This window comes from Gallus gallus, chromosome 3 (assembly GCF_016699485.2).
Source record: "Gallus gallus isolate bGalGal1 chromosome 3, bGalGal1.mat.broiler.GRCg7b, whole genome shotgun sequence".
NCBI classification, from domain to species: domain Eukaryota; kingdom Metazoa; phylum Chordata; class Aves; order Galliformes; family Phasianidae; genus Gallus; species Gallus gallus.
The window spans coordinates 21377424-21401240 of record NC_052534.1 but is presented as its reverse complement, the minus strand read 5'-3'; the positions used below and the strand labels follow the sequence as shown (position 1 = coordinate 21401240).

The 23817-nt window shown below is 40.3% G+C and overlaps 1 protein-coding gene across 6 annotated transcripts in view; it reads left to right on the top strand.

Moving 5' to 3' along the window:
• The window catches only part of RPS6KC1 (ribosomal protein S6 kinase C1), an 89086-nt gene that overhangs the window by 18171 nt on the left and 47098 nt on the right, over window positions 1-23817 (top strand). For all 6 annotated transcript variants that reach the window (XM_046939648.1, XM_046939647.1, XM_025148969.3 and 3 more), the window contains 5 exons: window positions 1619-1734; window positions 4571-4664; window positions 8115-8174; window positions 8953-9315; window positions 23468-23586. In XM_046939648.1, the coding sequence (XP_046795604.1) occupies window positions 9024-9315; window positions 23468-23586 (411 nt within the window). In that variant the 5' untranslated portion in view covers window positions 1619-1734; window positions 4571-4664; window positions 8115-8174; window positions 8953-9023. The remainder of the gene's footprint in view (window positions 1-1618; window positions 1735-4570; window positions 4665-8114; window positions 8175-8952; window positions 9316-23467; window positions 23587-23817) is intronic.

Sequence of the window (23817 nt, the reverse complement as noted above, 5' to 3'; positions counted from 1 at the left end):
ACATTAGCGTCTGTGTTGCTTTGTAGATTAATTTATTTCATGCTGTTATGCTTTACTGAGGGAAATTATTTTTTCACGATGTCCTGTTTTGTTTGGAGTGAGACAGAAAACATAATGCTCCTACAGTGTTGCTGTGAAGGCCTCTGAAGTTTGATGAGCAGTTTGATATGGCCTGATTTCAGCACTGCCACTGAATGTGATAGCATTGACTTTGCCTTCCTTCTGCTTACTTGTTGCCCACTCTTTTGTATGTCTGCTAATGTTTGTACAGCTGAATGGCCGGGGTGAACAAATCACAGGGCTGATCCAGCTGAAAATTAGCCCAGCAATGCCTGTCCTTTCTTTTCGTGGAAAAAATAATCCCCAAAAGCTGTGTTTGTGATCTTCTGAGTATGTACATGTCTTTCTAGTTTTATTTTCTTTTTTCTGTTACCACATGGGCAGGAGCTATTTACTTGAAGAATTTCTGGAAAGAGTCCTGCTTTGATATTTTCTTCTGGGATTTTTTTTTTTTTTTTGCTTGCTCTGAGTATAAATGAATTTTGCTTCTGTATTCAATACATCTTTTGTCCTCTTCAAAGGTTAATGCCACAGAGCTGTTACAGGTGGCTCTTATTTTTATGGTCATGCTGTTACAGCAATACTATTTCTTGAACTTGTCTTCCCAGACCTTTTTTTTCCCTCTGTATAGCTGTTTCAACTATCTTTTCTATTCTCCTCCAATTATTACTGTTCACCTCTGCCCTTTTCCTTTTGTAAACTTATAACTATTTCAACAACAAAGTGATGTTGATATGAAAAGCTAAAAGAAGTTGTGTGCAATTGTGAAGAATGTGGATTTGAGGTAGTAATGCAAGGGTTCTTTCTCCTGAGAAGCAAATCTCTGAGGTGAGCTGTGGGATTGGTTTTTAAACATTTTTTTTTCTAATTGGAACGTCTTGGGTGCTGAGAAGGGAAAAAGGAAAGGACTGTGCATTTTGGTAAACGAGCTGCCTCCCAGCTCTGATTACCTCCTGAATCCAGGGGAGATGAGGCCCTGTCTGCATGGAGCTGCTTCAGTGCCTGGTAGCTTCCCTGTCTCACTGTGATTTGTCTGCATAGATAGCACCTTGGAATCAATTATCTATTTGGGGGCTCTTAGCAATATTTCTGCTTCTTGCTCATGTCATGCATCATTCTTGAGAACACATGAAGGATGCTCAGCTCCTTACAGGATTTGGGCTGTAATCAAGGCTGACACTGACTGGCATATTGTCAAATTGTGCACGTATCATTTACTGTTAGACAACACTGGACATCCGTTAGTGTCTCTTGGCTAATGAAGAGTGTTGCCTCACATATTCTTACGATGAGAGTGTGAAAGATTCTTGTCGTAGCTGCCAGCTTTCATCATCCAAGTAGATTGCAGAAGGTGGTACTCTAGGGACAATTGAGAATAAGATGATTGAAGATTTGCTGTGTTCTCCTGAAGCATTGGAATGACTTCCATAGGCTCAGGGCATTGTCTCCAGAACGTTGCTTTTTTTTTTTTTTAATATTTATTTACTCTGTGGTGGTTATTATTGCAGAATAAATGCCTAGTTATTTCTAAAACTGTCAATCCATGTGTCCGTTCCAGGGCGATTTGATGAAACCGTGATTGAAGAAAGAAGGCAATGTGCTGAAGACCTGTTGCAGTTTTCTGCTAATATCCCTGCTCTCTATAACAGCAAACAGCTTGAGGAGTTTTTTAAGGTTTGTTAGTATTTGCAAGAGTATTTTCTTATTGATAGGAATAAAGTATACTGCTGATTCTGCTTTATTTATAAGCAATGGAGTGCTAACCAGCTGGTCTGAACACTTTCTGAAGCAATTGGCAGTTTTCCATTCACTATCAAAATGTAGCTTTGAGGTAAAAACCAAAAAGGTGCACCACACCTCTAAGGTGGAAAGTTCAACAGGAACTTTAGGTGAAGGGATTTAGAATTCTTGCTTACTGAATGATGAGCAAAACCAGTGGTGTTAAATCTAGACCTTGTGGGGAAGCAGTATAAATACTGCCAGAATTTCTGTGGTTCCTTTTTTTTTTTTTTTTTTTTTGTTGTTGTTGTTGTTGTTGTTGTTGTTGTTGTTGTAGTTGCTCCTTATTTCAAAGTAGAAGAATGAAGACTTAGGAAACTCTTTTCTTGGCCTGTTATGGGTTCAGATCCATGGCAACAAATTTGCCATGTAACTAGTCAAATATGCTGCTTGCACAGTGTTATGAGTACCACTCACCAGAATATAGTTTAGGACTGTAAGTTGTTGGAGACTTCCTTTTTATTACATCTGAAGCAGTTCACTTTCAGTAGTTCCTTCAAACCTCTTAATTTTCAGTACTTAGCTCATTCCAATATTCCACAAACACATAAGCATAAATTTACTCATAAACATGATAATAACTCCCCCAGAGATTGAGGAAATACTCATTTGCTTTAGATCAGGTTACAAATGTATTGACATGTGTAGTCTCTTTACATGATGCATGCACAAGCAAGATTACAGCAAGGCTTACAAGTTATGACTCACTTTCATGGTACAGTTATTACAGAGTCCTTCGTAATACTTAAGATATTTTTTGTTAAGCATTGGAAATAATGCTAAATAGGAGAATGAAGTTAAATATTTTTCAGTTTATTTGCATTTGCACTTTTTAAAATTTATTTTTAAATACTTCTGTGCTTTTGGATATTTGTTCAGAACTGTTTTCGTCTTTTGCTTAACTAAAGTATTAGTTTTAGCCTTTCAGTGAACATTTTCTGGCTTTATAAGGCAAAGAACAAACCTAGAACGGCATTCATTTTTATAGGAGTAGATATGTCTACAAGGAGAGTTAGGCAAGTATAATAGCTTGAGCTCACGCTAGCTGATGCTGTGTTATGTTTTTCTGTAAGAAAGCCTCATGTTTTGATCAGTCACTGTCTCAGAGTCCTTCAGCTCCATCCATGAGTGGTTTTGGTGCTTGTCAGCTTTCTGTGCACATAGTCATGGAGATGTAGAGTTGGACAATGAAGTCTTAGCATCCCCCTCAGTTCTTTCTGTGTCCATCTATGTGCTACTGACTCCAGAAAAACAGACTACCTGTGTGGAAATGTGCTGGAATAGTTCAAGACTGATTAGAAATGCCCTTGGAGGTGGTGCATTTTCTAGTAAAGTTGCAGGGAAGGGATGAACTTGAAATGTGAGGCAGAAAATTAAAAGACAAAGACAAAATGACACCCTCAACACATGGAAGAACAGGAAAAAAAAAATCAGGTATTGCCTCATGCAGTTAACTATTTGTTTTGATATTTTACCTGTAATGCCTTCCAGGCTTAGAAGGGTATAACCCTGTTCTTACATGCTGGCCCTGGCCTTATCTTTGTTTGTCCTAAACTCAGGATACTGGGTCCTGGTTAGGCTATTAAGCTGATCCACAGACTTTTCTGTGTGAGGGCCCTGCTGACCTGCTGACCCAGGGAAGGCCATGAAATGGCACAGACTGAACCACAAGACAGCTGGAGTGTTGCTATTCTCTCCATGTGAAACTCTAGACCTTGCAGGTAGACCTGCTGCAGCCTGTATAGTTCAGAACCTGTGTTACTCACCACGGAAGCTGAAGGTGATACCTAAGTAGTCTGTGGCAAGCAACCATGGCCTGAGCAAAAATCCTTGTTTTGCTTTGGTCCTTTAGAGTAAGTGCATTTTGAATTTTCATAGAATCATACCATCCCCAAGGTTGGAGAAGACTTCCAAGATCATTAGGTCCAACTGTCTACCTGCCACCAATACTTCCCCACTAAACTGTGTTCCTTAGTACAACATCTGAGTGTTTCTTGAACACCTCCAGGGGTGGTGACTCCACCACCTCCCTGGGCAGCCTGTGCCACTGCCTGAACACTCTTTCAGAGAATAAGATTTTTCCTAATCTTATGTTGTGCAATACATGGAGTCTAGCTAGAGGGATTTGGTCAGGATTACTGTCACCCATTTGTAGTGGAAATGGTAAATCAGGGCTTGAAGCAGTGATTGAGCACCTGGTAGGAAGGCAGGGCCAACCCAGGGGAGTTCAGGTACATGCAGTGCACCTGGGTGACTGCAAGGGGTAGAGCAAGGATCCACCCCTTTCCAGATCTCCTTTAAGGGTTGGCAGTGGAGGCAAGGGTATCTTACTGGAGATCCCTGTGTACGTGAGGCCTTCTGTAGGCAAGAAGCTTCTTTCCTTTGTTTCTATGTCCATGGTTGCTGCATTTGAACATATCCTCACTTGCTGCAGCATTGGACTTTGCTACTACGCTGTCATTGCTGTGCTTTCCATCATGTTACAGGGTTATGCCTGTTGAAATCTGTGAGAAATCTTACTAGCTGTTTTACACAGTTGTTGAATAGGTTAGAATGATACTAGGATTAAACCTCAAGCTAATTTTGCAGGTATGTGTAGTTCAATTAAGTGCATTAACTGAAAGGTAGTGGAACGTTTACTGGTTAGAAAAGTTAATTTTGAATATCACTGCTATATAATGAGACTTTCCATAGAGCACAGCAACTAAATAATTTCTTTCCCTCTTTTCAGGGTGGAGAGGTACATGATGGATCTGAACTGATTGGTCCTGTTGAGCCTTTGTCTGACTCCCTGACTGACAACCTGTCTGACTGCAGCTCTGAAGGTTTGCTTCCTTCTGTTGTGTGGCCTTATACCGTGATTTCTTTTAAAACAGCATGTAAATGACAAGTGCTGCATTTGCACATTGGTATCTAGTTTCTGTTTGCTTGATTTACAGATAAGTTGGAACTGGGATTTAAAAAAAAAAAAAAGAAGCTGGGCTCAGCAGAACTCTGTCTGCTCTGCTGGAAGTTTGCTTCTAACAGGACGTTTTCTGGGAGTTTGTCCAGTCCACTTTAGAAGTCCTGGTGCTCTGTTGTTCAAAAAGAACTTCTTTAGGTATCAGTGGGAACTGACCTCTCTGGTGTAAATGTATGCAATCCTTCCTGATTCCAAAAGGTTGGGTAAACGCTCTGGTAGCATTCATGATGAATTGTGTCTTAAATCTCTGGTGGTAAAAATTTACAGGGAACTTTAAAATCATTTTGAGATTGTTCAATAAATACAAAAGTAACTTTGAGTTTGCCCAGAGCATGAAAAATATGTCTAAGATTTGAACTGCTGCATTCATTTCAGAGGGTTCTTACTCAGCTATTTGTGGCCTGGATGCCACCAGGCCTTAACTGCTCAGTAGAATCCAGAAAATATACTTAAAAATTATGCTCGCAGTTTCTTGTGTTTGAAACCTAGTGTTGGCAAATAGGATTTGTTAAAGAGAGTATCAGCATGTAATTATATATTATTACTTTAAAATTTAAGTATATCTGTTATAATACAGGTATACTTAATATATGAAGTATACTAATGTCTTGCGACTCATACTTACTTAAGTTTGAAACCAAATGTTGGCGAATGGGATTTGGGAGAGAAAATAACAGCTGCCTTTAAAGCCTCTAGATGGCAGTGGCAATACTCGGCTCTGAGTGCGTGCTCTGCTTGCGTGCATATAATTCTTCTAGGTCTGATTATCATAGCTTACTGGGACTAGTTAGTTCTCTGTTTGTTTTTGTGGGCTGACACAGCCTTCCCATGAGCACTGTTCCTCCAGACTGTCCTACTGAGAAGGGGCTTGTGTTTGCTTAGCAGAAGTTGTTGTTTGCTCATACGGGTCTGTTGTGTTTTCTCAGTTTTGCCTGTTCTTTTGAGTCAAAGTTCACTCTGCAGAATGCATGCACGTTAATGGTAGAAGAAGCAAACTGATGATAGGGCTTTTTTTTTGTTTTTTTTTTTGAACCAGAATGAGCAATAAATACTCTGGTTCTTTAACAGTTTGACAGTTCATGCTTTAAATGCTCCTACAAGGATCTCTGTGCTCTTCAAGAGGGCAGATCTCAGAGCATCACAGTACTTTCTAGTCTTGTCTAGAAAGTCACTCGTCATAGTGACTGATGACAGTCACTCATCTTCGTCTCTGGATATGTGGGATAATGTTCATCTGTCGAACCCCCTCTCCAATTTTTTTTCTATACCAATTGCCACATTCTTTAGATAAATCCCCTTGGAAAATCATCTTTTTTTTTTTTTTAATTCCTTCTGGTTTTACCATGTTCATGTTTTCTTTCCAGAAATAAGCAGATGCAGTTCAGACTTTTCCTACCCTTCATGCTGCTTGGAAGCCCTATGACTGTGATACGTATGGTGATGGACCTGGGCTTTATACCATGCCCCTAAGCAAAGTTTATTGTCTCAGGCTCTGTGCTATGCCAGCTGTGTTCATACAGCTTCTGGTCAAGTCGTCTGCAGGAGCAGAAGAGATGTCATTTTGTTTGCATCATAGGAAGGGGAAGCTCTGTTTGAAATATGCTGTGTAGATGTGTCCTGATTCATGTAGTCTGGGAGAACAGCGCACCCTTCCCAGAAAACATGGTCTGGTAGTGATAGGACAAGGGGTAATGGTTTTAAGCTAATAGAGGGTTTAGATTAGATACTAGGAGGAAATTCTTTACTCGTGGCATGATGAGGTGTTGGAATAGCTTGCCCAGAGAGCCTGTGGATGCTCTGTCACTGGAGGTATTCAGGGTGTTGGATGGGGCTTTGAACAATGTGGTCCAGTGGGGGGTTGGAGGTCCCTGTTTATGGTGGGGGTTTGGAACTGGATGGCCTTCAAGGGTCTCTTTCAACCCAAGCCATTCTGTGATTCTGTGAAAACCGCAGCTTTTCCGTTCACTCTGTCTGTACCCTTTGTCCATCAGTCAGCTCTGCTTGCATGCACAGACTCCTGAGCTTGTGATTTTTTTTTCACCGAAGAAAATCATTTGATGCCTCTGAATGTTATTTCATAAATTTAGTCACAGACATCCTAATTTAAATTTGTTGTTATCAACTTGGGCAGATGATACCTAATCACTCATCTCCTAATGAATCTTCTGTTTTCCTCCGACTGGTCTGTTGTGAGGTTGCCTTCTTTATGTGTTCATGAAACTACAGTTTTCTTCTCAGCGTGAACACTGCTTTATTTTCCTCCCCTGAAAAGATCCGGAGCAATGTCTTCAGTGCACCTGTGTACTCCCGTATTCTCCAGTAGTCTTGTGTCACTGAATAACATCATGGCTTGATTTTAGACCAAGCAATGACTGGTAATCTGTTCTTCTTCCTGTCTTTTTTCCTCTCAAGTTAAATGAACTGCTAGCTCTGGAGAAGCAACATTTCTACAGTGCTTAGCAAACGTGCGCTTTCTCTCTACTCTTCCATAAATTGTGAACCCCACTCTCCCCCCTGCCCCTCCCTCCCCCCTCCCCAAGCTCTAGAGTTGCAAAAACAAAATGAAAGTTTGAGCTAGGTGCCTTTGAGTCACCTCCTTGCTGCTACTCCTACTTTTTGAAGAAGTCAGAATCCTTTTCCTGATAATGTGCCTAAACTCTTGACTCTGTTGATAATACAGAAGAAAACAAGACAGCCGGTTTTAGCTCAAAATTTACTTTTGTTGCATGTACAAACAGCTAAATGCCTTGACCTTCTTGCTTGTTTTATTGCTTCAGTGGGTACATGTGCCAAGGTGATAAAACAAACTGCTATGTGATATCCAGGTGGCACTGCCAAATTCATCGCTCACTCCATATGTCTCATGCAGAGTACTATTCTGGAATGACATTTTTTGAGACAGAAACCTGGCATTTTTTTCTTAGCGTGTAGATGTAGGTCCCAGCTTTGAAGACTCTTCTGTTGTAAGTCTTGTTAACTGCAAATCATCAGAACGGTGTGAGATAGGGATTAAAGTCCTACTGCTGTTGAAATTGGTTGAGTTGAAGTGCTGAGGTTTGAGTTAGCCATCCTAAGCAAATGCCTGTGTTCTGATTTTAACCTTGGCAATGACTAGAAATGGCAAGTCTAATTTTGCTGTCATTTTTAATGGTGTACTACCAAATGGGTATCTCTGATAGCCAGTTCGAGAGCAGTTTCGCATTGCGTACTTGTACCTGCAGCAGGGTCGTATCTTTCATTTTTGATGACACATGAACATCTAATCTGTCATGCAAAAGGGTATCAGAACCATTGTTATTATTGTCTTTTTCAGTTCGGAAAGACTTGAGTGGACTCGATGATGTGACGCTTACAAGCCAGTCGGAATGTGGAGGTGAGCTCTGAAGTTGTTTCAATTACTTTTGTGGACTTTGAATTACTAAAAAGTCGTAATTATGGATGGACACCTTATGTGGATGATGATTCATACAGATTGGTGTACATGTAAAATATCTTTGCCACTTATTCCCAAATAACTCTTCAAGGTTTATGTAGTTTGAAATTACTGAAGGTCAGTTTGAAGTAAGTGTGTATGCTCATGGCAAATGTAAAATAAAATGTGCTAGCTGTGAAATTCCAGTGAAAGAGGTATAAGCTAATCCATTTTTTCCACATCTTAACAATAGAGAAATAGTATATATGGTAGTCACGAATTAGAGCGCTGCATGATGCAGAAGCTGACAAACTGTGAATTCGAAGTCCTAATTGAATAATCTTGGGATGTTTCATCTCACTGATTTAAAATAGTATATAGAGAGATCTTGCAACAGCGATCACACGGGGAGGTTTAGTTTCCTGGGGCCCAGCAGTGAACAGGCTTTGAAGGTTAAAGTTGGGTGTTAGATGTTTGTCTCTTCATTCCCGGTATTAAAATGAAGAAGAATTGCTCTGCAGAATTTGTAGGTAACTTTTTAAAAAACACAGTTCTCTGGTTACTCAAAAACCATTTTTAAGTTGGAGAGTTTTTGTGCTCAAAGTCTTTGGAAGTTGGAAAGGTGAAAAGAAAGCTAAAATATTTGGATGTGATAAAGAATTTTGAATGTTCCTGTATGTTCCTAATGTAGAGTAATGTTCCTAATGTAGAGTAACAAATGTCTGTCTTATGCTTTCAGGCTTCTCCAGTGACAGTGACCTGATCTCTCTGACAGTTGATGTAGACTCTCTTGCTGAATTAGATGATGGAATGGCATCCAACCACAGTTCTCCCAGTAGAGCTGTTGGCCTTTGCCTTACTTCTGAGCCCCCAATACAAAGCACTGTGGCATCTGAGCAGGAGTGGAGCAAACCTGAAGGAGAGAGGGAGAGCCATGGTCTGTTTTCTGGAAGCTTAAAACCCAAGCCTGGCAAACAAGACTACTTGGAGAAAGCAGGCGAGTTGATAAAGCTGGCCTTGAAAAAGGAGGAAGAAGAAGACTATGAAACTGCCTTCAGCTTTTATAGAAAGGGTGTTGATTTACTTCTGGAAGGTGTTCAAGGTATGGATCTTCCCATATTGTTTGTTTTACCTTTGGTTATGGGTATTTGATTATGGCATTTCCTTAGTTACATCTGCTTATTGTGTTGCAAAGAGGTGATATGAAATGCAGAACAATGTGTGCCTGGCTTTCATCTGCTTGATAGCTGTTGTGCTTGCGAGACAGAGAGAAATCTTTCTCTTTAAGACTTGAGTAATAAGTTAGGGTCTAATCTTCCAAGTGCCAAATACCTCTTATTCAAAATTGCAGCACAACCTCTGACTTGCAGGTAAGTAGCAAAGTGCTCCACTTTTGTCTCTTTCCTTTTTATTACCTAGGCATTAATTAATATGTGGCACTTGCAGCACTGTTGAAACATTATTTAATTTACATGGTTAAGTGAGGATTAATTATCCCCATTTTACGCATGGGGAGAGGCAGACTCAGGTTAACTTTTCAATCACAACAGGATTAGAAGTATTCTTGGCTCACAGCCTCTTGCTTCTTTCATTTATCTGTTCTCCTTTTTCTATCTGTAAGATGCATAAAATTTTACGTGCTTATGCTGCTGGAGGAGAACAGGAGTTTTTTCAGGAGACTTTGATGCATCAGTGCATCTGCAAAAGCCATTGTTAACTGATGAAGTGCAACTCCATGTAAACTTCTGTAGAGTCTCCTTCCACCCTGTCAGTCAAGGAACAGTTTTATCCCTTTCCATCTCTAGTTCTTGAGAATCTAGAGAGATAACCTCATGTATTTGCATTTTGTCCAACAATAGCATAAAATGACCACAGGAAGAGATCTGTTGTTTCCTGGAGTGAATTCAAGGTCTGTGTATTGTGCTTCTGTTTGACACAGATCAAATGAGTGAGATTAGAACTGTGGCATTGTTTAACAGCATACAGCACATGAACGTTCAGCTGCTGCAGAGCTGAACTTAAATGCTAATGTACCAAAGCATGTACAAGTAGAAGCCTGCTCTGCATCTCGGTACAGAGCTCAGCAGTGGTCTAAGCCCTGTGAACGATTGTAGGAATGGAACTTAACCTACTGAGCTGCTTTAACGGGGGCTAGCAAAAAATAATGGGTAAGTTAATGATGAAGGCTAGAGGTGTGCACTTTGCATAAAATGTCAGTTAACTTTTTGGCAAAAGTGAATCCACCTCTGTACTTTGCTGTCCCAGTGGTGTCAGTAGGGCTGCTGCTTTGCTGCTTGTCGTGGCTTGTCTGTGTAATCAAAATGCTTTCCCTTGGGAGTAGAAATGTGTACAGACTGGTTCTAGGTAGTCATCTCATCTTTCTCCTTTCTCTGTGTCACTCTGCATAATGGTGGAGATGGAAGGGAAGATGATGGTCATCCTGTGCTGGGCACTTAGCTTCAATTTGCATGAATCCAGCTCATCTTGTGCTCTCTTCTGAGCTTCTGCGATCTGGCAAGGCGACTCTGATGTCTTCTATAATGCCTTTCCTAAAAAAGTGTGTTTTTTAAGTATCTATGAAGACAGTTTAAAAAACCCAACACACACACACACACACACACACACACACACACACACAAAAACTGATACAGAAAAACCCAATCCAGGAGTTAGCTCTTGTACATTTAATTTGAGGGTGGTATGTTTAATGCTGATTTTATGAATATTCACTGTATGCTGCAATAAAAAAACCCCTTATCTCTGTCATTTCAGCAACTTAAACACTTCTGGTTATGTATTTTGTGTGGATAATAATGTGCCTGTTTCAAAGATGAGGGCAGTGCAGCTGTTGCCAAATACCTTTTGTCTTTTGCCATTTAATATTTTTGTCCTTTTTTTGTCTAAATTAGCCTATGTGTTTTCTGAAAGTGAAACATAGCATTCATATATACTTACACACCAATCTAAAGTGACTGTACCTTTTGATACAGACATTGCAAATGCTGCCTTTCTTTAGAATGAACTGGAAGATTTAGCATGTAAAATGGCAGTACGTGCTTTTGCCACATGGTGGCACCAAGGAAATAGAAATTGACATTTATAATTAGAAAATGTAACTAACGTACCGGAGGAAAAAAGAACCATCATCCATCCCTTGTGTTGGAAACTTCTCTGAGAATTGCTGTGGAAGTGAAATGCCTCCATACAGTGATTAGGCATATCTAAAAGATAAAGATCTCTCTGTTGCCAGCCGCTCCTTTAGGCTTGGCACAAGAAGTTCTTACTTCTTAAGTCTACCTCTTCAAAATCACGTTATGAGTAAGTTTATTACTGTGAGTTTACGGACTTATTGTTTAGTTTGGAGTAGCAGGCTTCCATAAAGGCAGCTGGGGCAGCTCGTCTGTCACGCTCCCGATGACCTCAGCTCTCTGAGTTGGTGCACTGCTGCTGGGTGAGACGAGGTATTGCACAGGCTTACGCCAAAGAAGTGTCCATCTTGAGTTCATTTTCAATATCTATACTCTCAGAAGCATAGTGCTGTTACTTATACTGTGCGTGCTGTATATGTATTTTCATCTGCTAGTCTCTTGTGGACTTTTAGTACAGAATCTTTCCATGTCCTGTTTTAGAGTCCTGTTGCAAGACTGGATGTGTGCCACATGAGAAATGAAGGCAGTGTATGCTCTGAGAGGCTGTAGTGTAACTTGGTCTCTGGACATCTGCCCTACAAATGTTTTGGGCCTGGTTCTGCTCCATATACGCGTTCAATGCAAAACATATTTGCCAGTGGGAAGGAGAACAAATTCCTGGAATGGCAGTCTGAGGGCTCTGCTGCCCCTGAACTACCTGCACTTCTTGTAACTTCCCATTTCATTGCTACCAGAGCTCCCTCACATTCACGCAGAGGGAATGACTGCCATCATTTTGTTTTTCCTTATACACAGATTCTGATCCCCTTTTGTGTTTTCTGGGTTCTGCTGTGTGCAGGATTGTGGCACTTTCACAGAGCAGGTCTGTAAAGGTTTTGTAGGCTGGTTGAGCACTTCTCCAGAAACTGAGACCTTCAGAAATTCAGGTTGGGAGTGAGTGTCGCACTCCTGACTTTCTTGAGAAAATCAAATTTTCATACTCTTTAACTATACCAGAAAATAAATACATGAATTGATAGAAACTTTGGTTCACAGTTGTAGCTGCTCATTTGTTTTGTTAGCATGTCAGAGCACTTTGAGGTCAATGCGTTGCTTCAGGCCCAGTGATGGAAAAAATGCACTAATCGATTGCAAGCCACCGACTTCTAGGCTGGAAGTCAGCTGTGCTTTATACAAAGTTAGTGCTTTCCTGACTTCGATGCAGAACATAATTTATGTTAGGAAAAAAATTGATTGGCGGCTGAAATTATGGAAAAGGATTTTGGGAGTAAAGAAGGGAGTCCTGCTCCTTCTGGTGTGAAGTGCTCCTCTTTCTTCGACTCCAACCATTCTCCAGTTGTATCCATTATGGATCTTGGCTGTAAAAACATCGTTAATGCTGTTGCATGTTGCTGCATTTCAATCACTTCAAACACGTGATGGAGCAAGAGCAGCCACAGCAATACGGTTGTATTGTGTAGAAAAGTACAAACTCTGTTCGCTGTGGCTTAGAAAACAAACGTGTCCATTCCTAGACTGTTACATATGAGGCTCTTGGTTACATATTAACATCTGAAGGTGTATGATCCATTTGCTTTGTCGTGGACCTGGGGTGTTTGTGTTCTTGTGTGTAGCGGCTATGGCTAAGGACAATTAATATTTATTTATTGTAGGGGCCTGGTTCAGCTAGGCAGTATGGACCTCGTTACGTGAAGTGCGTGGTACGTAAGTCAGCTTTGCAGCCACAAGTATGTTTCCCAGGTACTCGTGTTCTGTGCTGGTTATCTACAGCTTGTAGATAAGCTGTTGGTGTCTTTGAAAGCAGACTGTGAATGTCGATTTCTCACTGCTCTGTGCTATTTTCATGTTTATCCAGTAAACAGAGCTGGAACAGAAATTACACAAATTACTGGAACCTTGATACAATGACTTTGACTTTTAACCCAGAAATGCATATACAGTGAAATACTGGGAATACTTTAGACAACTAGGTGATATTTCTGGATATACTGAAAACAAACCGACTTGTTTCTAATTACTGGGATTATGATGGGCTATGATCTGAACTTGTGATGGAGCCAGGAATGCAAACAGGAGCATGACTGACAGAATGCCAGAAAGACAGTGCTTTGTGAAAAGAGGAGAAAAGCTGTGGCTGTTCCATGAACATGCTTCTGGCTTCCAGATTAAAAAGAACCTTTGCTTGTTTGTTGAATAATACTTAGGAAGCTGCCTTCTGTTACAAAGCAGTAGCTATGTTATATTCCTTTAACTTGTAGAGTCTTATGAGTAGTATTTCTTGTTGAGAGTGAAGATCTCTACGCAGTTTTTGAGGTACGCAGTGACTGTGCCAGATGAGAGCAGTGTCTTTGAGGAAACAATAGACCTGTTTTCTAAGAGGCTCAGGGTGAGTTTGTTGGCATCAGGCAAATGCAAATGAGGATCCTTGCATTCCAATTGCAGGACTATTTATGCTAATGTTATATATTTGAGATCCTGTTGAAGAGATGAGGAGCAATTAATTTTTGCAAGACAGAGCCCTGGAGGTTACCACCCATCAGGACACCTTGGGCTGTGAGATGATGATGTCTGTGGGGAAAGAGTTGTGCTGGACTCTGCCAGGGAAGGTTAATGGCAGCGTTACTGGCAGAACTGGGATTTTCTCCCAGCCGATCTCAGACCTCTGTGCTCAGATGGTACGTCGTGACTGTCACCTTATTCCTTGTTGTAACTTTCACTGAGCTTGGAACCTGACAGGAACTTCCTGCCCCAGGTTCTTCCAAAGGAACTGAAAAGCCATTATATCCTAGTAGACTGGGAGGATGCTATAGGGCCATTTGGCTTTGGCTTTCTAAGCAACAGTATAAAGTGCAACCTTTTGACATCACAGGTTCTGTTCTAAAACAGGCTAGTTGTTTGTAGCAGTACCTGTCTGCTGATAAGCAGCTGAATTAAGAAGGAATATTGAAAATATTGTGGTTTGCTTAAAAAAAGTCATCTAATTCCAGTGTGCTTTCAGTGATGCTGAAATTCTTGCTAATATGGGCCATGAGCTGTTCATAACCGAAATGTGCTGACTTCCAAGCCTATTGCAGACCATATAGAGCTTCAGAGCAGATTAGTGCTACAGGATTTGTAACTGCAGGGCAGATGTTGGATAGATCACCCTGAATGAAGTCATTGCATATGCACACATACTGGGTTTAGACACACCATCACGGCTAAGCAGTAAAATATGGCATCTGCTAGTAAAGTATGGTGAAGTCTAGTATGTAAATACAACCAGATTCAGCTATGTGAAGGTATACTCAAGGCAAAGTTCCATTTTAAACTTCAATAGTTCTCTGCCCAAAATGCTGAGAAAGACCTCGGGTTTACCTTCTGCAGGTTGGTACCCATGCAATACACATGTGGGTAAATTGTGGTGCTAACGAAGCCAATGTGTAGGGCATGTTGCGGAGGTGACACTGAATGCGGTCCCATAGCATTTGATTGTAATGGAGTGAATAAATGTGTGGCTAGGTGTCCTCATGGCAGTTCCTCATCAGGTTGCTGATCGAGCCCAGCCTCTGACAGACACCTCTTCCTGCCTGCACAGCCTTTTGTCTGGGCTGTCCTTAGCCAGCACTTAGCTGCAGCTATGTGTGTTAATCTTCTGCTTCTGCTTTGTGTTTTTCACCTCCTATCAGAAGACCTCTAGTGGTTGCCATGCTTCTTCCAGCGCTATGTAAACAGATCAGACTGACCTAGGCGACAGTACTTTTGGCCAGGTGAGAAAACTAACTGAAGTCTCGGACTGCAGAATTAAATGCCTCAGGCCATGTATGTGAATTTAAGGACCAATTCTTTTAGCTAAGAAAGAAGAGCATAGAGAAGTTTGCAAATCTTTTCTTTCACGGTGGTGATCTGTGTAAATTCTTTCACTGTTGTGGCTTTCGGAGTGCTTTCCTATTTCTGTGGTCCATGTGTTGGAGGAGCTGCTGCTGTCACCATTTTGTTTCCCCATCTGTGCTAGGATGCCATAGCTTATCCTTCTGTCTTACAGCAGTCGTGGGTTTATTTTCCTTATTCTTATGTAGTTCCACAGGAAAACGTTCAAGGTTATTTCTCATGTTGTGAGGTCTTACTTTGGTGAAATGCCTTGCAGCCGAAGACTGAAAGTTTTAGCAGATGGATGGGAAATTAATCTTTTCTCCCCTGTAGCACTGCATGACCATTCCTTATAGCTTTTTTTCCAGTTAGTCACACATGCGTGAGGAAAGCTACCATCTTGTGTGTTTAACGTGAGGTTGTATGAATAAACAGACGCTTGTTGGTTAGCATTGCTGGAAAGTTACTTTTTTATGATGCTGAGTGTTACTGTCACCTGGTGACTGGTCATTCAAACACATTTTGTCCACATCATTATTCTGTGTAATCTTAACTTTTGCACATATGCCAGTATTTTCTTTCCAGAGAAGTATTTACCTAAATAATCACACCACTGGCTTGTAACCTTACATTCATGACAGCAAATGGAATTGGTAACCTTGCACGGAGTGAAGATCTGTAAGTGTCTCAAGCAATGTCCAATAAAGAAAATGTACAAAATATACAGAGCATACCAGAGAACTGGAAGAAGAATTCTAATGCGTTCACTCCCTGTCACGCAGTTGTCCTTTAGCTTGTGAGGTTTTAAAGGACAATAGAGTACTGTCCTGTGCCTTCAGGAAGGGAGAAAGAATAAGCCTGAGAAATATGGTACATCCTAACCTCTTTTAGGAGGAAAAAAATCACTTCAAACTGTTTTTACCATAATAGGCTTAACTTTGGTTTTATTTATTTTTTAATATTTACTGCTTCTTTTTCAGCAGTGGAATTTAGCCACCACCCAAAGTTAATCACCATGAATTTAATATATAGCATACTGGAGATGAGGAGCCTGTGGGCTTATTTTGCAAATCCGAATTGCCACCTGCTGCTAAAATCTATAGCGTCTTTCCTTGATGCTGAGGTGTCCATCTACTCCAGCACCTGCCACATTTCACTTAAGTAATTGTTTGAAAATTAAAGGTTACCCACTCTCCTGTGGAAGTTTGGAGACTTGTTCCTAAATCTGCAGCTCTTCCCGTTCCTGAAATAAATGTTGGGGTTACAAAAGTGTGTCCAAAGTGGTCACAAATCTGTGCTGGATTATGACTTGCATTGTCACTTACAGTGTGCCTGAGCTTTTGTTTGGCTAATATGGACAAAGGAGTCGGCTTCACATGATGTAAGAAGTGTTTGCCCTAAGAAGAACAGAGGTCCTCTTGAACCAATTAGGCAAAAATAACAGCTGGGCTACCCACTAATAAGGAAGGTGCTGCTAAACCTCTTTTCATTGTGAGAAGAAATAAATCTTTTAAGGCTTACTCCCTTGCATTTTTATAGAGAGCAATTCTTTGAAAAATTCAGCGATCCAGCTGGGTGATATGTGCAGGAAGACTGTGAAGAAGATAAAGAAACTTTTAAAAATAAAAAATGGTATTATAGCTATTAGATTTGGCAATTATAAACGTTTCATTGAAGATTTCAGTATTTAGAGAAAGTTTTACCGTTTAAATTGTTAAGTACATGGAGTTTGGGGTTAGCACAACAGGCAGTCTCCCACAAGTTCCTTGTAGCCTGCAAGAGGACATTCCTTCCTGGAGCAAATCGCTTCTGATACCCTCTTAAACAAAGGCAGCCCACATGTATTTTTAGTAAGTCTGAGGAAAAAAGCAGGAAGATTTGGAATATGGAGGTTACAAAGGGACAAGTGATGCTAACTTTTTACCTCTTCTGTGGAAATATGCACGTCCTGTTGAAGCAGCTGGTTAGTTAGGGAATGCACTGATTGGGGTGGGGAGTGCTTTGGAGGAGGTCAGACGTGACGGAAGGAGTATCTGGAATTCCCAGGTGGGTTATACATACTGTGGTTTAGTAGGTGTGTGATTTAGTATACGTTAATCGCAAGTAACGTGCAGTGCTGTTTTTGTTTATTACCGTCCTGTAAGATAAGCATCCATCCTGGATCTGTGGAGAAGACTAGTTAAGGACCAGAGCAAGTTTGGAGGCACTTCTGTGCATCCATAATGTGCTCTGTTAGTACCCTAGATTATCTGGGGGGAAAAAGGGACGGATTTCTCCATGTTCCTAATCATAGAATCATTTGAGTTGAAATGCACCTTTAAAGGCCATCCAGTCCAACTCCCCTCCAAGGAACAGGGACAACTGCAGCTCAGTCAGGTGCTCAGAGCCCCCCAGCGTGCCCGTGGATGTCTCCAGGGAAGGGGAATCCACCACCTCTGGATATCTGCCAGATATTTTTATCTTTCACTTTGTATTTACGAGGTACAACGCCCTCTCCATAGCTTTTTTTCCTGACACCTGGGCATAAGACATTTACCTACATGATAATATCATAGAAGATCTGGTACCTGAGGAAAAACAGCTAGCTCACCTGAACACCCAACACTTCACCATTAAATTAGCCAATCATTCATAGGTACGTACTCTTCTGAGCAAGAAAGCTGCTTGCAATATTGCTAGCTTCCCAGATGCTACCGCAGGGTGCATATTCGGTGGAAATACTGCTTCTCTGTATTTTGCATTCAGATCGATGGTCTACAGGAAAACAAGCCTGCAAGTCACAGATGAACTTGGTGGCACGATTATTCTGGTATTTGTGGTCTTCCTTTATCAAACCCTCAAGATCATTTGAATGTTGTTAGGAACGTCTGTTTTTGTAAACATATTATAGCTGAGCTGTCCTTAGAAATAAAAATTAAAGAACAAATTTTAATTCGTTGGCTGCTGTCCTAATGTCCTGGCTACTGTTAGTTTGGTCAGCGGGTGGCCCGGTCAGCCTTTCCAAAGCCAATTTTCATTTTAAGATATTTTTATTTCTTTGAAATAGGCGAAGCCTTTGGAAAATGAGGGAGCAGCCTGCTCGCGCTTGTGTAGATGAAGGCTTATGCGTGCAACAAAGTAGCTGTAGAGTTTTTATATTCTGTTTGCAGTAATAGTAAACAGAGCATCTGAAATAACCACTTGCACATTGCAACAAACACATCATCATTTGCTTAAAAAGAGTTATAATTACAGTTGACGAAGCATGGACACCATAAAAAATGCATTAGTTTGGCTTGACACATTAATTACCTGTTTTTGCAGATGTTTTTATATATTGTTGTGTGAACAGTTTACAAAATAATTACAGGAAAGTCATATGGAAAATAAACTAAGTGGGTGGTTTCTCGCCTTAATATTTTCATTCATGTGAATCTGTGTGAGGCACAGCTGCTCCGTAGCAAATGCAGAGGGAGAGAGAGGGGAGAGATGAGGAATCTTGAGGGGGTTTTTATGCAGGTCTCTGTGATCAGCATCGCTACACTTTATATTTTGCTTTAGCGATGTAGTTTTTAAACATGCAAAATGACATTGCTGATTTAATCCCAGTGATCAGGAGCGGGGAAAAGCTTTGATCCTGATCAGATGAAACATAAATCTTCTAGTATCTAGGAAAATAAATGAAAAATCAATATTATTTTAAGCAGGATGATCTTTTATGAGCAGTTGTAAAGATTCATCAAAGGCTTTGACACAGTTTAAACATTTCCTGTTTGCTGCCATTTAAAGAAAAACGCCTTTCAAGTTACAAATTGTAATTAAAGAGAGGTACCTCTTTAGATTATTGCAGGCTCACCGCAGAATGGAAATAGGAACTCAGTGTGTTCACGCAGTGTTAAAATCAAAAGATCTTCACTAGAAATAAATGCGTCAATCCTTTGAAGAACACACATTTGTTTCACTTTAAAAAATATTATAACAAAATGCAATATTACCATTTTGGAAGAATATGCATAGTCTCTCTCACAGCTGAAGCATCTATCAGGGACAGATTTTTTCTTGCATTGTGTTCTAATGCTTTATTTAATTTAAGTGAAGCATTCAATAACTTGAAATTTGTCACAAATGGTAAAGATTATTTTTAGTTTAATGAGATTTTTATTATTACTCATCACGCTGTGTTAAGACTTTTAAAGTAATATTTTCTCTACTCTTTTAGAATTCGTATCCTCTATTTCTTTACAGATTTCCACGAAGTACTGACTGGCTAAATGGGAAATGGCATTGGAATGTGGCTTTTCTTTTTCTCCTTTTCATTTGCTATGTTAAACAAGTATAAATAAAAATCCTATTCCTGTAAATCCAATTCTCCAACTCCCACTCAAACATGCACCTTATTACAGGATTCCTAGGGATGGAACCGATAATGTTCTTGATCGTGAATAAGATACAAGGACTTGTTGAGTTTGTGAATCTGCACCCTCTGTAATGGCTGAAGATTTTAATGACTGAACAGTTCGTAAATGTTTTTTAACAAATTACTCAGGAAGGAAAACTAGAAGGAAAACTGAAATTAATGTCTTGTGAAAGTAGGGAGAACAAAGACAGCTCTAAGGGGACAGCCTATCTTGTTTGCGTTAATTACTGTAAAATTACTGAAGCATTGAAAAAAGGCAATAAACATCCAAACTAAATACACATAACTAACAATTAAGCAGTAAGCTTGACTTTTATGATAGCCTTAGACACTAGCCTAGCAGTTTTCTACCAGTTTGTTTGAAGAAAATGCTGGCTGAAGAGTTTAATGTTGCCGTGCGGATGATTTGTCTTCCCTGAGCAACTACCACTTTTGTGTGCCTTTGAGAATGTTGACAGTCACCAGTGATCGTAACAAAGTTTTATGGTGCTCTAAGATTAAAGATGAACTCAGAAGTATTGGTCATATTTCAAGAAGTTGCAACACATTTATTTAAAAGCAAACAAAACCCCACGCATCTATTCCATGCTGCTCCAGCCAAACCCAAGCTCAAACAATTGAGTTTTATTTTTTCTTCTAGATGAGAATAATACTGGTAGTCTTGTCTAAGGGAATTTCACCAGAAGAGTACTTCCCAGTGGAGACTGATCTAAGAGGAGCTGGAGCTGAGTTTGCTCTCTCTTTAGAATGAGAGGAGTTAACTCAGAAATTTGTGCATATCCATAACATTGTAACCTAGAAGCGTGCTGAATTTCTGACTGTCCGGCTTCCTCCTAAACCACATGCAGTCCAAGATATTTATGGAGAAACGCTCTGTATCTCTATCCAAGGAGTTAACAATCACTTTTCCGCCCTGCTGGGAGATAGATAATAATAGTTACAATGGATCGCTTTCAGCAGAGCTTGGAGTAGAACGTAAGTCTCTTCTGCTCTGTTCTTGATAGAGTCTGTGTGGCAGTTCTGCGCATTTAGGTAGTTGGTAGTCACGATATAAAAGTGAGGGGAAATCTTTAATTTAACAGGGTCAAAATGAATGGTAGTACAAAAACAATGTGATAAAGACCCCTCTGCCTTGTTCGCTCTCTTAGTCAAAGGATTATTTAAAGCAAGAGCAATGATTCCATCTGGAGTACAGCATTCAGTTCTGTGGCCCCCAGCACATGGAACTGTTAAAGTTGGTCCAGAGGAGGCCATGAAGATGATCAGAGGGCTGGAGCACCTCTCCTATGGAGTCAGGCTGAGATCTGTGATTGTTCATACTGGGGAAGAGAAGGCACTGGGGTGACCTTATAGCAACCTTTCAGTACCTGTGGGGAAGATGAGGAACAAATGACAAGGAGTAATGTCTTTCAACTCAAAGAGGAAACATTCGGATGAGATATAAAGAGGAGGTTCTTTACTTGGAGGGTGGCGAGGCACTGGAACAGATTGCCCAAAGAAGCTGTGGATGTCCCATCACCGGAGATGTTCAGAGCCAGATTGGATGGGGCCTTGGGCAACCCAGTCTAGTGAGAGGTGACCCTATCCGTTGCAGGAGAATTGAAACTGGGTAGACTTTTTAAGGTCCCTTCCAAGCTGAACCGTTCTGTGATTCATTTCTTCTTGTATGGGGCAGAGGGAAAATAACTCAGAGCTTCTATAGTAGAGAAATTTTCAATGAACTTTCTAAAGAAACCTACTACTTAGCTTTTCATTTTTCTCTTCCATCTTGAAAACATTTTGAGAAATATAAGCAGTCAGACAACCTTCTCATCCTTCTTTATTAAGGAGTCAGATGCTAAAGCTAACCAGGTCTGTCCAACGGAAGGATCAGAATGACTCCTGCTGCCCTGACCTGCTGGAGATCAGCGTAGGCAGCTTTGGGTCCTTTGGGTCCTGCCAGTTGTGCTGCAAATTTCTGAGAGGCTTGTGCATGTGACTGCATACTCTATATGCACACAGCTGTCCACAAACAGATGGGCACAGGCAGAGAACATTGCCTTTGTAGGCACCTACATAACCACAGACAAAGTGTACAGCTCAATTTTTTTTTTTTTTTTTTGAACTACTGCTGTTCTGGGAAAGGCTCACTGGGCAGGTTTCTCTGGTAGCTGGGCCCATGCCCATTGTCTGACCCTCAGACAACTTGTCTCCTGGTCTCGTGTGAAGGTTGGTATTGCATCCTATGCACAGAGAGCAATGAGCACACGCATGCAGAAGATGAGGAAGAATAGAGTTGAACAAGAAGGTAAGACAAAGAATGATGGTCAGGTACAGGATCTCAGTCAGACAGTTGTGCTGATTGGCAGCCTACTTACACGCAATCAACTAATGTAATTCCCATCCCTATTTTCTCACACCTGTCCCCTGGACCCTACCTTGTCCCTTAGCTTTAATCCTGACCCTAAACATCTTGCGATGAGTCTTAAACCTTCCCACAATCCTTCCTATAAAACATTCCATATTAAGGTTTGTGTGCAAGCATTTACTTAGTAAGGTCTTCCTTGGTCTCCCTCAGACATCCTGTAATAATTTTGCTCTTTTTTATGAGACGTGTTCTTAATAACCCACAATAATCTGGTTCCTTTCTTATCAGTCACCAAGTTTCTGGTTGAACTTCTTCAAGGTTACGCTTGGTGGGCATGTCAAATGGCCCATTGATCTCTTTCTTATGAGTTCTGGTCTTTGTTATTCTCTGCTATCTGCTGTTTTCAGGGTTTGGTGTTTGCATGTTTAATTTATTACCTCTCCTGTTCCTTGCCTTGTCTTTTATCTTGAGCAGCTGTTAGATAACCTTGCAGTTCCTTGCCCCGTTTGAGGATCGGTTGGTGAAAGGTGCTGACTTGCACCTGGTGATTCTGAAGCCTTCCGTAGCCAAGGCTGTGTTTATGCAAGTCTTGGACAGTATCAGTTATGGCTGGAAGCAACTGTCATGGCCAAATAAAATTTCTGCTGTTACTCTGAGAACTTCCAGGACAGCCATTTCAGTATTTCAGTAGCCACAGTATTTTCATTTTTCTGCTATAGTAGTTACAGTGTGCAGTCTTCTTCTATTTGGTTGGTAGTTAATTTGTTGTTGTTGTTGTTAAAAATTGAATCTCTTATAGCAATACACTGCTTGTGATAAGTGTGCCTGAACATAAGGATTTAGAGTGAACATAGATTTTGTGCAGTACCACAGCAATATCACCTCTTGCAAGAGTTTGGATAGACTAGGCATAACACAATGAATATTCAGCCATCTAGAAGTTGAAATAGTTGATATAAGTAGTTTTTCCTTTCTTACTGTGTCACCCCAAGCCAACAGTAAAGGAGCAGCAAGCATCAGAACGTTGTGAGCAGGAGTTCTTGACGTCTCTCATGTTGTAATTTGACTATTGATAGCATTTCTGTATTCCCTTTATACTTAAGGAATCCTATGTTAGAAACATAGGGGGGAGAAAACAACTCCAAAAAATTCTCTACTGTTTCTATGTAAGCTCTTATCTTGTTTTCTGTGATTGAGATTTTGGGAGTACAGTGTTCAGACTGGCAATTTGTTTCAGTTCAAGTTACAATAGGAACATATGCCAGATCACAGAAAAATTAAGTAGGGATTTTTACTTACCTTTGTCTATTACAATGTTTAATTTTTATCTATTTATTTATTTTTGGCAGATCTCTGATATCATAGTACTTGCATTTTATGAGATGCGTATTTGTAGTGTTGATTATTGATAACCCAAAGTAAATCAAAAAGGTAGAATCAAAGCAGTCATGTGCTTTGATTACTTAGCACCTCTCTCTGTGTAGAAAAAATAACTTTATTTTTTTCCTTTGAGGTGAATCAAGTCCAACTCGTCGAGAAGCAGTGAAAAGGAAGACTGCGGAATACCTTATGCGAGCTGAAAAGATCTCCACTCTCTACCATAAATCCTCTGAAGATGCATCTGTTTCTATGGTAGGGTTTATTTTTTATTATAAATATTTTTTAAAATTTGGTATAATTAAATTGTTCTGTCTCATAGTAAAGCATATTCAAGATTGAGGATCAAAAGCTTTGGAACTCCTCTCTTTCGGGAGGCCTGAGGATTATTTTCTTATTACGTTTCTATTAAGTTGCTTTTATTTTCCGATTCTTTTTTGGTTTCATTTCATTATAGACAGTGCTTGATTTAGCACACTTTCCTTC